At 39.4% G+C, this 15,236-nt stretch overlaps 1 protein-coding gene across 3 annotated transcripts in view; it reads right to left on the reverse strand.

Annotated features, from left to right (window-relative positions):
- The window catches only part of tmem131l (transmembrane 131 like), a 30,222-nt gene that overhangs the window by 7,301 nt on the left and 7,685 nt on the right, over positions 1-15,236 (reverse strand). For 2 of the 3 annotated variants that reach the window (XM_087810208.1, XM_087810217.1), the window contains 21 exons: positions 14,190-14,261; positions 12,595-12,718; positions 12,395-12,511; positions 12,081-12,185; positions 11,564-11,641; positions 10,206-10,359; positions 8,796-8,854; positions 6,380-6,485; positions 6,195-6,297; positions 5,972-6,116; positions 5,269-5,439; positions 5,121-5,190; positions 4,926-5,049; positions 4,556-4,625; positions 4,372-4,481; positions 4,227-4,296; positions 4,017-4,150; positions 3,785-3,927; positions 2,869-3,055; positions 1,685-1,870; positions 1,461-1,610 (listed from right to left, as the gene is read on the reverse strand). In XM_087810208.1, coding sequence (XP_087666334.1) covers positions 1,461-1,610; positions 1,685-1,870; positions 2,869-3,055; positions 3,785-3,927; positions 4,017-4,150; positions 4,227-4,296; positions 4,372-4,481; positions 4,556-4,625; positions 4,926-5,049; positions 5,121-5,190; positions 5,269-5,439; positions 5,972-6,116; positions 6,195-6,297; positions 6,380-6,485; positions 8,796-8,854; positions 10,206-10,359; positions 11,564-11,641; positions 12,081-12,185; positions 12,395-12,511; positions 12,595-12,718; positions 14,190-14,261 — 2,478 coding nt within the window. The remainder of the gene's footprint in view (positions 1-1,460; positions 1,611-1,684; positions 1,871-2,868; positions 3,056-3,784; positions 3,928-4,016; positions 4,151-4,226; positions 4,297-4,371; positions 4,482-4,555; positions 4,626-4,925; positions 5,050-5,120; positions 5,191-5,268; positions 5,440-5,971; positions 6,117-6,194; positions 6,298-6,379; positions 6,486-8,795; positions 8,855-10,205; positions 10,360-11,563; positions 11,642-12,080; positions 12,186-12,394; positions 12,512-12,594; positions 12,719-14,189; positions 14,262-15,236) is intronic. The other variant, XM_087810215.1, reaches the window with a different exon arrangement.

The following is a 15,236-nucleotide window of genomic DNA, read 5'->3' on the forward strand; positions in this document are numbered from 1 at the left end:
GTAAGTAATATTTATTTATATAGCGCTTTTCCAGACCAGGGTCACAAAGCGCTTTAACAATCAAAACAATACTCAAAAAAGTATATACTTTAAAGATCAAGATAATACTGAGAACAACACAGGAGTTCGAGAAATTCAAGGAAAAGCCTGAACAAATAGAAACGTCTTAAGATGTTTCTTAAGTAGTGAAGAATCGCTCAAACTCTCGCTTATTTCTCTGTATTTTTACTTGTTTTTACTGAGAAAAATGGGCGTCGTTATGTGTGACATCATCGGCTGAAGTTACCAGAACCATCTGATTGACTTTCCATCAGACCAGAGAGGATGGCTCATTAGAAACCAAAAAACAAAATGATATTAAATAGCATTTTGAACTAATAAATGATCCAAAAAAGTAGATTGAAAATATTGAGATGATGTCAAGAGACTGAATACAGAGGTCCCAAATATTGCAGCTCCAAACAATACCTGTGTATTGTATGTTGTTGAATGCGTTATTATCTTCCTGATCAAATACAACTTTCTCTCATCACTTCATAATAAAACATCGTCTCCAGCCCACTGGGGTAAATATGCAGGGGGTCATGTGACGCTCACAGGAGACATAGGGAAGAGCATCATTAAAATAGTTCTACTACACAAGTCATGGTTGATCATCATGATCATGAACCAAAAAAGATAACGTAAAGATAATAATATAAATGTGACGTCACGCTAATTTGAAGGAATAGTTCACTGAAAGATTCACTGGTTTTCTACTGACCCTCATGTTTACTAAAGTTTGGGATTATTTTCAGAGTAATTCCATTACATTACAGACGAGCAGGTCAACTAACATAAACTCCAACTCTCCCGACTCACTCGCATGTTTCAAATGTTGAAGTCTTTCTCTCCAAGATGCAGTAAATCCCTCATCATGACCATGTTTTCAACTTATTACTTTATAAACTCCTCCCCCCAACTTCTCAGCGAACAAGAGGTTACGGGAGTGGATCCCATTATGATGTAATAATGGCTTCATTCCTCATCCAGCCACGCCCGCTTTGTTTATACAATAAGCCCCTTGGAGGTGGATACTTCCAGGGTTGATGAATAGTGTTTTCAGTGGGCGGGGCTTAAGATCATTTTGTAACGTCAATATTTCAATGAAAAGAGAGTTTTGTACAAACACACACTGATGATACAATAGAGTCCAACATCTATTTAAGACGCACTTACACAGAATTACATTATTAGCCCTTTAAGTGTCTTTTTGGAGGAAGATGAAGATGAAGACAACTGAGCTCCAGTCGCTACATTAAAATGAATAAACATTTTTGTCTATAACTCTAAAAAGGAATGAAAATAATCCCAAACTTTGGTCAAGTCGAGTAAAAAACAAGTGAATTGTGAGTAAACTATCACTTCTAGGAATGAACAATCGTGTTTGAAATGGACATTGAAGCAGAATTGAGACGTACTGGACTCCGTTGGATGTGATGTTGTTGATGGGTCCACTATCGCGGGACAGGACAGAGTTGTGGTTGCTCCTGATGCTGGGACTGGAGAACTCGTTGAAGATGTACTGGGCCTGATGGAAGGCCATCAGACACACGCCCAACAGCGAGAAACTGCAGCAAACAAAGTGAGATTTAGACGTGGTGTGAGATTTGTCAATGCACTGGTTCCTCTTCTAAACTCCCACCATGTGAACATGAGCGTCACCACCCAGAAGCTCTCCTCCCAGCTGGGTCCAGGAACCACCTGGGCACAGAGAGGCAGCATGTGGTGCGGCAGCGTCACGTTGAGGGTGAAGGAGAAGGAGGTGCCGCGTGACGTCACTAGGATGAGGTCTCTGATGACCCAGGATGAGGTGAAGTCAGGAGTGAAGCTGAGGAGGGACATGGTGTTAATAACTATTGCAATAATAATAATCCACAGGGTTGTAAGTAAGTAAGTAAGTAATATTTATTTATATAGCGCTTTTCCAGACCAGGGTCACAAAGCGCTTAAACAATCAAAACAATACTCAAAAAAAGTATATACTTTAAAGATCAAGATAATACTGAGAACACCACGAAATATCACCCAAAGATACAGCAGTGAAGGAGGACCAAGAGGAGGAGAGGTGCTCAAAGTCAGAATCAAGAAGCATGGAAAAAAAAATCTCCCTCGCACTTTTGCGATATTTCGATGAATGATAGTTACACAACGTTCCAGACAATATAGAACATAGGACTCAAAACTCAACTCTTGTGGCTTGAGGGTTTATTCATTTTTTTGTTTGGGTTTTTGGGTGACTTTAGTGTCATTTTACCTGTAATTTTATTTTATTTTCATCATGACCACGTTTTCAACTTATTACTTAATAAAGTCCTCCTCCAGCCAGCTGTAATCACACCCGCTTTGTTTATACAACAAGTCCCTTGGAGGTGGACACTTCCGGGGGTCGATGATGCGTGGTGACAAACCTTGATGCTTTACCAATCACATCACAGTTGGGACCGTGTTTATTGTAAACCAGATTTCATCTCCAGAATAAATGTCAATATTTCCATGAAAAGAAAGTACAAACCGACACTTTGTGAGCGTCAAAACTTAAGAGACAATAAGACAATACATTGAGAGCCAGAGAATATGATAAACATCAATATTTGATGAAATTTGAATTGAGAGTTAAATATAAATATGTATGAATGTGAGAGAGACTGAGAGAGCGACTGTAGAGAGATAATTCTAACAAAGGGGGGAACCCGAGGGACTCCCCAACAGGAGACCTTAATAGGGACTCTTTAAAAGTGGGGGTAGATATTGCAGATAACCGTTAGTTGACGGACAGGTCACTGGAACAAGTCTGGACTTTGGGTCACTAAAAAGAACTGTACTCACATGATGGAGATCTCAGTCGAGGTGTTGTGCTCCAGGCTCAGGGAGTGACACTGCTGAACCTCGAACCCAAATCCGTGACACTTGTATCCGTTTATGTTCATGGAGACGATGGTCAGTGGCAGTTCGCCGGCGTTCTCCACTCTAAAGCTTTTGGCGATGGTGAAGAGAGGCTTGTTGGTGCGCAGCCCTGAGGGAGGGAGGGAGGGAGGGAGGGAGGGAGAGAGGGAGAGAGGGAGGGAGAGAGAGAGTAGTCGAAGTGAGATTGAGATAATGGGGAAGTCAATTGTAAGAAAATACTGATAAACTTAAAAACATTGTTTTCCACTTTCAGATCATTTATCATAGTAAGTAAGTAAGTAAGTAAGTAGTATTTATAGAGCGCTTTTCCAGACCAGGGTCACAAAGCGCTTAAACAATCAAAACATTACCCAATAAAATAAATACTTAAAAGGTCAAGATAACACAGAGACAAACGCAAGAGTCTGAGAAAATCAAGAAAAAGTCTGCAAGAATAAAAGTGTCTTGAGATGTTTCTTGAAGGAGTCAGTAGATCATCAAGTGCAGAGAGAAAGAGGAAGATCGTTAATTTATATATATATATATATAGTTAATTTTTTGTATACAATCAAACTAAAAAAAATCTGTCATTTTCTCCTTCTGATTGAGATCCTGCTGATGACTGAGGGCGAGAGGATACAGCAGTTTTTTAAAGCTTTTCAGCATTAAAAACAAACTTCGTCAAGAGTAATGCAGTCGCTTAATTCCACAACTACACAAGTACTCGACAATACTGCAAATATATCCCTGCTCCTACGGTATCGCAATATATCATATTGTTGCTCCTGTATCGTGATACGCATCGCATCACTAGACTCTTGCAAACACCCGCTACTCATCCGCCCAACGACAAACCCACCATTGCGACACTCCATCAGCGTGGACTGAGGGACGTTGAAGCGCAGAGAGGCTCCGGGCCCCGGCAGCTTCCCCCCGACCCTCAGCATTTCTTTGGCTCCGTGGCCTTGAACCATCAGCATATCGAACACCGTCAGGTTGTTCCTACAGCACCAAAAAAAACAAACGGAAAATCTTTAAAAACCTGCGGATTCCACGCCAAATAGAATGAAGAAAAAAAAGTTCCTTTGTACCTAATGATGAGAATGGTGGTCGTGGGTTTGTGTTCAGAGGGTGTAAAGACAACAGATATCTCTCTGGCTTCCCAAGGTTGCAGCATCAGACGAAGAACGCTGTTGTGAACAGAGTCGCCTACATCTTCACCAGCCTGGAAAAGAGGGCGAAAAACAAACAGATTGAATGCATTGATGATCAACTTCACAAATGCTGGGCTGCGTTTTTACTTTTGCTGTCGTCGCCATGAGAGAGAACTCTGTGGTGCTGATGTTGATGGAGAGAGGGCTGATGTTGAACCTGACAGAACGAAAGCACGTGATTAACAATCGACCTCGATTTAATAGAAAACATTTGCTACGTCAAAAGTTCTACCATTTGGTGAGAAGATCCAGAGCTTCCAGGGGCGCAGGGTACACGGAAATGACTTGAATCTCGACGGCCACCGCGGAGGTCGAAGGGTTTTTCAGCATCAACGACTTCACCTAAGAGAACGTTGAAGAAAGATGAGTTTCCGAATCCTCGATTGTTTTTTCTTAAACAATGGTGCGATGGCGACCTTGCTCTCATTGATGGGCGTTGCACCAAAATCCAGAGGTGAAGATGTTTCTATGGGAAGTCTGGGCCATCTGTCAATCAAAGACATAAGACCGTCGGACATCTCTCACAGAAATGTTGTTTCCTTTCAAAATGATGATTTTAGCTCCCATTATTCAAGAGTTGGATGTCCAAACTCAAGGTCCGAAAGCCTTATCTGGCCCATTATCGGAGTCATTTCATGCCGCTAGTAGATTAATGTTCAAGTTGATATATAAAGAGGTCAGTGTCTAAGCCCATCTAAGGGACATAGATTATTATCAATGTCAACATAAAGACTTTTTCTTTCAAAACGAAATGCACCACTGAAGACACTGGAAGAATGATGGGACCTGCAGGGAAGTTTATCCTTGTGGTCCTGCCACCGGGAGCACAGCTCGGCAGCCAGTCTGTTGTCGATCGTCCACGATGACTGGGAGGAGTTGGCGAGGAGAGAACTTTTCCAGTCGGAGCGACCTGAACACGCGAGGAGAGGGTGAAGTGAAATCACGTCTCGAAACACAAAACGTGTCGCAGTCGAGTCTCACCTGCTTCCGAGAGTCTGAGCGGACAAAGTCGTACGCATTCTTGCTCGGACTCGAACACCAGGTCCCCCTGCTGAGACAGCGCTGTCCTGTTAGCACCCACACACACACACACACACACACACAGGACTGGACTCTGCGGCAGGATTACCTTGAAGGGTGTAGAATGGAAGTGGAGAGGAATGTGCAGGGAGAAGCCCAGGTCGGTGTGGAGACTCAGGGTGAAGAGCTGGTTCAGAGGAAGGTTCCTGGTGAGCAGCTGCAGAGTGACGACGCGCCAGCAGCCTGTTGGAACCTTCTGTGGAGCGCTGGAGTTCACCACCTGAGAAGAGATTTGTCGTATGAAGAGAACTGTACACTCACCCTTTCAATTTTTTAAACACTCAAGTTTCCTACCAATGAAACATAAGGTTAATAAAGTCTATATGTAAACATTTATATCACAATTTTAAAGCTCTAAAGCTCCAACAATTCTTATAGAAACATAATAAATGTTCCAATCTTGATAACCTTTTTATACAATTATATACATCATATACATTACTCTAATTTCTTCATTATAATAAATTCTGATTTAATGTCAACGCCACTCATAATAAACAATTATATTCTTTTATTTTTTATAGTGTTCTGTAATGTGTTCTTTCCATACATTTTAACTGCAGGTTTATTCCAGATTATTTATATTTTATTTTGTCGCCAATTTACATCATTATTGGTTGTTTTTTTTAAAACTACCTGAATTACGACTAAGAATAACTTCCATGCAGCTTCATGCTAAACATAAATAGTTGAGTTTCAGTGGCTGCATCATAATCGTTTGATACTAAATGCGTGTGCGACTTGTTGCGTACCTTTATCGCTCCCTGCATGTTCGGTGAAAAACTTGCGTTCAGCACAGTGACGGGAGACAGAAGGGGATTCGTCACCCAGACGACAACATGGTCTTTGTTTTTTGGCTCCACTGTACAAAGCCTGAATAAATCCTCCGTTGACCATCTGCATTAAAAATTCACAATACTTTAGTTTTTCGTTCAACACAAACATGCATCCGCTTCATGTCACAACATCTGGTACCTGTGAGTGACGTGTAAACCCGGGAGGTTGTAGGTCGTCTGATTCCCGAGAACTTTTAAACTGATATGATGAATACATTTGCGTCCGCTGCCTGGTGAGGAACCTGAAACACAACGTTTTTCCCTTTAATTGAAACACAGTCGCTGGGGAGGCTCCCATGGTCAGAGTTTAGCAGAAACCTTTACCTCTGCAGGTGAGGGTGGCTACTTGAGTGAAGTTTTTTGCATCGGACCTCAAGAGAAGCCGATTATAATCCAGACTAGCGTCTACGTTTGACAGCACCTGCATGTCCTGAGGAGGTAAAAACAGGAATGAATGCAGGTAGTCTGAGCGTGAGAAATGCTGATGTTGATCAGGTATTATCTCACATTGTTATGCCATCTACGATCAAGTAATCTCTGGTCTTTTATGCAGTTCTTTTCAAAGCAACATTGCATTGGATCACCCTGATGCCGATTCACCGTTTTTAACCCTTGTGTTGGCTCTGGGTCAAGGTGACCCGCAGGCCCAAAACAAATGCGTTTGATGTATCCCTTGGGTCAACCTGAAAAACCTGCCTGACTGCCAGAAATGCTTATGCAGCGGCGAGGCGCTCCTGTTTTCTGCTGGTATGTTTTGACCCGATTTAAAAGAAACGTGGGTGTATGTGGAGAATGAAGGGTTACGATGACCAAATCCGGATTAGCAGTGCTCCGAAGAGAAAAACATATCCCTATGTAAAGAACAACAATGTAGTGTGGAACTTTGCGTTTTTTCATTTTGAGACTAAACTAAATACTAGCATAACAATGTTCTTCTGAGAATTCTGAGCCGCTCTAGTAGAAGAACTCACATTTCTCCGATCGTTAAATCTCTTCACTGGCTGCCAGTTTCTTTCAGGATCAACTTTAAAAGTCAATTATTACTTATTTACTTATGACTTATTTTATGACCAATCAACGGAGCCTCAACAAATAACAAAAAGACACAAACTATTACATTTGTTGACATTTTGAAAATGTCTTAAATTAAAAAATAATAATTGATATAAAATAAAGAATGTTCAGGGTTGGAAAATATTTTTGACAGGTTTATCTCTGCATAATAATTTCTTCAATCAGTGTTAAAAGACTAATACTATTGAATAAAGTTTTGTTTGGGATTCAATATTTCATGCGTACAAGTTGAATTACATTTTATGTAACTGAAGCCTTAATTGGTAGTTTATGTCTACTTCATAAACTCAATCACTGCAACAGCTCAACAAATTAAGTGAAAAATATAAATGAATTATAAACACAAAATCATACAAATTGATTATTAACCAATCTTTTTACGTATGGTTTTGCTACATTTTCTTCCTGAAGTCCACCTTGAAATCTTCCCCCCTCTGTTAGCATTAAGATATTCCTGTTTTTCTATGCATCCAGATCCTACTGAAATGTTGTTGAACAACACAAACGGAAGCTTGGGTCCAGTTTAAAATTAGGCTTGGATTAAATTATCACTTTTAGAACCCGATTCACACAAAATGCCAATTGTCATTGATTCGTAAAGATTGTGATTTGTGACGTCCAGCGAAAACATTAAAACTACTGCCTGCAAACCACCTCATTCAACAGGTATATAATCGCTCCTACACTTCTGTTGGAAAATAAAATCCAAAACTAAAACTTAACATGAGACATAAATAGCATTGATACAACCATTTTATGCCACTTAAGATGCAAAACACACATTTGTACATTAGGGTAATTCATTTAAAGACTAATTACTAAAAATATATATATATATATATATGCGTTTTTGAATAAGAAGAATGATCCACATGGTAATTAAGACTAAAATAACTTTACAATGAACCACACAATGGACATGGTGAACACTTTGTTTCACAAACACTTTGCTTCACAAACTCTTCAGGTTCAGTGTTATCTACTTCGTTACAGCAGCGGAGGATGCATGTATTTAAAATATAGCTTTTTCCAGAGAGACCACAACTTCCTTTATGCACAATTTGGCATGTGGTTGAAACAATGTTGTGAGTTAACAAGTGCATAATATTACACACACTTGTAGCTTTGCTTGGAAATGGCTAAATAGAGAAATATTCCTCTTTTGAAGTTATTTTCAATGTCACCAAACAGATCATTCCTGTACTGCACTTTTAAGTAGGTCATAAGGTCTGCTGCTGCTTTCGATTTAACTCAACCATTCGTTCTTGCATTTGTTGCCTCACTCTGTCTGAGTTCTGTCAAAACCACACAGACTCGCTTCATGTTTTTATATCATTTCACGCTTTGGACAAATGGTTACATTTAACATTAAAATATGAATATTTTCAAAACAATAGGCCACTACTGTTTTCACAAGCATGAACTCAGTGGCTCATTGAATACATACTGCAGATCATTTATGGATTTTAATGCTCTATAGGTAAAGAAAGAGAGACTGAAACAGTGAGGAAAGCCTCTCTCTTCTGACACACCATTAAATCTAGTTTTGCACAATAGTCCAGAAGTTACGAAGCCTTTTCTTTTACACATCTGGATATTTTAAACAACAGTCATCACACCATTAACAGCACACACTCATGTTTGTAAATATATTAAAGCAACGTACCTTTATGGACAGTTTTTTGCCTCCAGAATTCAATATGTAAACTCCTATTTTGGATTCCCCTGGTGAGAAAGCAAACGCACAATAAACATCTAAAACACCAGATTTTTACAGCAACGGTGAAAATCAGGATTCTTACGGCCATTTTTCATCCTGAAAAAAAAAGACTAATATTATATCATTTCATTCAAGAAATGATTGAAAGGTTTTAATCGTGGAAGCAAATTAAGTGTAACTGACAAGCAGTGTAATGTAATTTAAGCGTTGATTATTGAAACTGAAAAATTTACATACACAAAAGCTTGCGCAAATATTAGCTATAGTAAAATCGTGTGTATATAAATATTGCATTTCTTCGACTTAAGAGAGTATTTCGTAGAGCTGCAACGGTCGACTATTTCGTATACTCATGAACTTGCAAAAGATCATAATTTTAAATTAAAATATTAAAGATGAGACGCAAAACCCTTTTGAGTTTAAAAATTAAATATAATTCCATATAATGTTCACTTTCTCCGCTTGCCGATATGTTGAATATAAACACACTATAAATAAAAAGTCAAGTTGACTAAGGGCTGGTATTATTTTCAGACTAATCTGTTCAAAACTGCAGTTGTTTAACTAAGTCATGGTTGTTTTATATACAATAATATACATAAAAATTAATCGTATCATCATTTCAACAATGCAGAAAACTAAATAATGGGACATTCAAAATAAAATTATCGACTGAATTTCTGAAGAGTATACAATATTTTCTATGTAGGCTGAAAGAAATGTAAGTTTAATAAGTGTTACATTTTTGCCCCTTTTTTTCAGCTTTGCACAAATTTGAAATTACATTTTTGAACAAACTGAAGTAAAATACTATGACGCTCGTTGTTGTGTTACTGTTCCTTTAAGAGTGCGACAGGTGAGGGAGGGGGGAGTGAGGAGTCAGAACTAATGTTGTTCTTATATCAGCGAAAGTTACATCTTACACAGTTTTTGTTTAATAAAAGGTAAAGGGAAGGAGAGGTTTGCTCATTTTTCATGCATCATTGGAAAAGCATAATTGCTACATAACATTTTAATATAATTCCAACATCTATTCTTATTTCAAAAAAACTTGATGAGCCTGAAAGAGCCGCATGAGGCTCCAGATCCGCGGGTTCAATCCCGATTTCGGCGATGGGTTGCATAAGATCCTATCCAGTTAATACACATGAATGGCTCGCAACAAACTTGTAAGCTCAAATGCCAATAGTGTTTGTTTTTGGGACAAGTATAGCTACATTTCCGAGTTGAACCCAAACCCTGGAATTGCTATGGAGGCCTCGTAACTCTCTTCACATTTATTTACAGCTGCTGATAAAGTCATTTTATGATACCATCTTAATTTAACGTTAGACTGGAGTGTACGTGGAGATTTACCGACAACAGAGGGTCCGGTGAAGGGGGCCATCAGCAGCAGCAGAATGTGCTCAATGACATAAGGCTTGAGCTTGTCAAGGTCAGCCGGCCTATCTCCACGCGCCGACAGGTTTATCTGAAGACTGAGGCGATCCTCGCTCTGGAGGCAGGAACCCTGAGCAGGAGCACGAGAGTCAATCGATCTGCACATCACACCGTGGAGTAGAACAGATAATAATAAACAAAATGGGGACAAAACAAAAAGTTGAGCAACAAGAAGTCAGGACGTGGCGACGGCTTTAAGGCGCTCTAAGAGCTGTCGAATAAGCACTTGGGAGTGTAAATCTGGCCACAAATCAGGGGTCACCACGGTCAGTGAATCACCACTTTTTTTTTTACAGACGTGTGCTGGCTCGGCGCCTAGAGGCCTGCGATCACAAAACTAATCCCTCAGAACGAGGACACTTCTCACTTGCCGCCGTGCGACTTTATCGCCCTTACATGCCAATTTGCCAAAAACTATACGACCTCTTACGCAACCGAAATGTAAAAATAAAAGATGAAATCTGAGAGGCTCGCTTGGAAGTCCAGGGTTAAGGTCCTGTTGGTTGTCCCTCACAGGGAGTCCCGGGTCAATTACACACTCCGGAGAAGGCAATTTAACAACTGGCAGGAGGTCTAGCCTTCTTCAGGGATTCAGGGGAAGATGGTGCTCACGTTACTGATCCACCTGTTCCTGCTTTAAAAGCCCGGAGAGACTTATGGTCATTTGTTCAGCGTCTATAAAGTTTTGTCAGACCAGGAAGTGCTTGTAGAAGTCAAGGAGGACATCAGGTCTGTGAAGTGATTTACATAAACAAAAGTCAGGCTGAATTTGAAGTCTCCGTATTTTGTGCAGTAAGAGATACACAAGAATATAGTTGTTTTGAGTAAGTAATACGCGATATAAGCTTACTTCCCCCCAAAAAACCTTAAACATTTTTATAAATACTGAAATCTTTTTATTCAAATATTAAACATAGTTATGATCAGTTGATTCAGGATACAAGATACTTAAATTAATTCATGTGATGTTGGTAATTTCACTGAATACAGCTCCTCCGTTGGCGACTTATTTTGCTAACTAACATATGAAGACAGACAATCATTTAACCACATGGCAAAGCTATTTCAATAATAATTGAAAGATGGACGATACGTATAATCAATATAAAGTGTTGTGTGTATAGAAAATGTTGTCAGGAAAATCTTTCTAAATAGAAGCGAAAAGGGACAATTGTGACAAGTAAGTCAAATAAAGAAAGATGCCATTTAAACCCAATAAAACAAATGATATTAATAATTAATTTTAGATTAATAAACAAGTAAAAAAAAGGTACCTGTCGGCCGCTGAAGAGATTCTTCGGCAGGTGGCACTCGAGGAGTAGCCCTAGTATGGTGATGTTGGAGGCATCTTCCTGCAGACGACAGACAAAAAAACATTTCAGTCTTTTACACTCGATTGGCTTCGATCGCGCAAAGAATCCCTTTTGTCGTTTAAACTGAATCAATTCAAAACACATTCAAAACAATATTTCCATCCATCTCTCGACTAACATCGTGATTGTTTAATCATCTTGATGATGATTATAAAACTGTCTGTTTGAACTTTGTTTTTTGTTTTTTCACTTAAACCACTTCCTGCAGTGCAGATCTTGCGTCGCATCTTCATTCAACCCACTCTTCATTGCAACCCTAAATAATAAATGCATCCTTGTCTGGTTTTATGAATAGAACGCTCTACCAGCACAAACTTGTTAAACCTGCTGGTACTAAAAATAATATTCGAACAAATGTATCAGAGCAAGAAAATACAAGGTTATATAGAAAAGATGCAATGGGTAACAAAACGCTCACCTGAGTTTGGGTCAGCTTAATACTCTGGATGTGAGGAAATATTAGGAGACCATCCTTTCTTTGGACAGACTTTAATGAACCAAGATGAGTTCCCACACCAAATACCTGCAAAAAGAACAGGATTGTCGACATTTCTGTGCTTCAGAAAACAACTGGAAAAAAATATCAACTGCAGTGTCACATTTTCCACGATAATGTAAACACGGTGTGAACGGCGAAACACAAAAGACGACAAACAAAACAGCATTTATATTTAGCCAGAACATACATGACCTCACTTCTATTACTCATTTCAACTTAATTATAGCACTAACCTGATATGACAGCTGCCCGTGGGCGGATGTATTTATTAATAATGTGTTTTCTAGATTTCCCTCTTCACTGGGGAGGAAAATGAGTTTAAAAGGAACTTTTCCTCTCGGCGGGATCACCTGCGACAGATCAGGCATCGGGTCGTTACGAACATTTCTTGAGCTGCAGAAACGTTTGATGTTCCGTATAAAGACCGACTTACTCTTCTGTGAAAGGAAGGTATGTGAAAATGGCTGCTGGATGTAAACATTGACAGCAGTGTCACAGGGACTTCCTGGCTGGGGTTGTGTATATATATGGTTTCGGCTCTTGGCAGCCCCAGCGGCCTGCAAACACACACAGAGCAGCGTCGTAAATAACAGAGAGTGCTGCTAAGCCGCACAGCGCTATGACCAGTTAAGGAACTTGGCTCTCGGTCCGAAAGTGTTAAGTAGTCGAGTGGTTGTCATTTACTGAGGCAGCTTAAGGGGTTTTATGAACGTATCTTTTTATACCTGTGGAGAGAACAGAGGGGTGTGATCAGCCTTACGGCTTAACAGAAAAGCTACACGTCCACAAACAAACAACGTCCACCAGTCATGGATTGTGTCGATTCACGAGCGAAGGAAAACAATTTTCCCCTAAGGGATTTAAACTTGGGCCTCCATTGATAAACGTGAAGGGTCTTAACCACTAAGTTGATTTATTTAACACATGTTTATCTTTTTAATCTTGCGTCCAGCTCTGTTGAGAATTGGCTAGAAATCGTAAATAGTGACGTAAAACATGTGAGCAGCAGCTGTTAGAGACCATGTTATTGTGGAGAAACGAATACTAGTCGTTTTCATTTTCATTTATGTCCATCTACACTACCGACTATTTTTGTGTTGATCAATGCTTCTACACATTTATAAAATCATGCTTTTGTTGTGCGTTTTGAAAAGAAACCGTGGTAAATGAAGTTGCATCATTTCTCTCATGTATTTAAAATTGCTTTTTAACTGAATAGAAATATGTTTTTAACCCTTTTTTTATCTCAGGGTCAAGGTGACGTGAAGGCCTGAAAACAAATGCAATCGTTTTATCCCCTGTGTCGTCTCTTGGACAAGATGAAGGTCGTTCAGTTTGACCCAAAAGCAACCCAAGGGATAAAACAATTACATTTGTGTTCTAGCCTTTGGGTCACCTTGACCCTGAGACAACACGAGGGTTAATACATTGAAAATCGGTAGAATACTTATATTTAATTATTAAATTGCTGCAGCCCTTCATACAAGCAAGTAATTATTCCTTTAGAAACTTTCTTAATACCGATGAAATTACAGAACACAACCCAGAAACGGTTCCTTATCAATAAATACAGATAAAAAATAATAACTGAGTTATAAGGCAGTTAGACAGACAAATATACGGACAGACATGTACAATTGAACAAAAACATAAGCCTTGAGTTCATGATTGAAATAAAATCCAACTCTTCCTGAAAAAAAAAAGCTTGTATCTTTAAATGGAATCAGGAACTCTGCCATCGTACCACCAGAGATTGTTATTTGGTCTGCATGTTTGGACGCACGCGGCACACGAAAGTGACCCCTCAGACTGGAGGTCAGCGTCTGAGACTCTGGGAAAGTAAGCAGAGGACCGTACTTGGACATCCTGTCCCTTAATTCGGTCCTGCGCTCCCAGCATTATTAGATTCCGTCCTTCTTGCTGGACCACAACAATATGGTCACGTGACATGAAGCGACCAGCCCAGTTTATTTACATCAGCTGAAGGAATGAAAGTAGTTTCTGATCATTTCAGATATGTGTACTTACTGAGTCCCAAACTCCAACACTGGAGGCTCAAAATGCAGGATCCTCCCATTCTTCTGAATATATATATTGGAGCTGGAGGGAAAACAAAAGGCAGATATGTCATGTAATCAGTTCTCAGTTGTTCATTTGTTGTGAAAATGTATCTGCAGTCGACCATAACAACAGTTGGTTTAAAAGTTACACAAAATTCAAGTTAAATTGAATTGTGCAACGGAACAAAGGAGGCCCTCGTGTATATGGTTAAGAACCAGGGTTGAGGAACAACAATTATATTGATCTTCTCTACTTCCATTTTTGACAGAAGAGACGCGGTTGATTGAACTCACTCGGTCTCACACTATAGGGATTCTAAACCACATGATGGTGAAAACCTCCTACCAGAGGTAAGGACTTGTTTTTGCACTTCTCATGAGCATCCTTGTTCAAAAAATAATAATAAAGGAGATTGCTAGCAAGGCATGCTGCTTGGTAAACAAAAGGAGGAAGTACTGAGGTCCAGATGGAAAAAAGGGCTAACAAAAACACATTTGTTGGATATAACCTTTCGAATATGTATGTAGTCGCAAAAGGCCAGAGGGCCAAAAAAACAACCCTTCTCTTGAAACCGAGTTGGATCAAGAGAATGTTCAAAAACATAAACTGGGTGAAAAGTACTACTAGATATACAAATTATTAAGTTAGTAAAATGAACAGTGACTGTATTATTCTCGTGGCCCAGAGCACCTTATGTGCGAAGAGGCCAACAACCAAAATAAAAATAGCGACCAGGCTCTAAATCTGGCCTTTATAAGTGGACAGGTGGGAAAGTTTGGATTCCAAGTACAATATAAATCCTCTCGCACACGCAGAAAGTAAAAGAGCCTGACGGATGCAAAACAACTTCTTCTTGTCCGAAATGACAGTTAAAAAAACATCCAAATACCTCCAAAATGTATTGAAGCCTCGACATGAGGATTTGTTTCGTAAAACTTTAATAAGTCTGTATATTTTAAGTTTGTTCGCAGGAGAAGCTACACGTTTATTTGGATGTTTTTTTAATTGCATCAT

The sequence above is a fragment of the Callionymus lyra genome, chromosome 1 (genome assembly GCF_982586985.1).
Source record: "Callionymus lyra chromosome 1, fCalLyr1.hap1.1, whole genome shotgun sequence".
Taxonomy (NCBI): domain Eukaryota; kingdom Metazoa; phylum Chordata; class Actinopteri; order Syngnathiformes; family Callionymidae; genus Callionymus; species Callionymus lyra.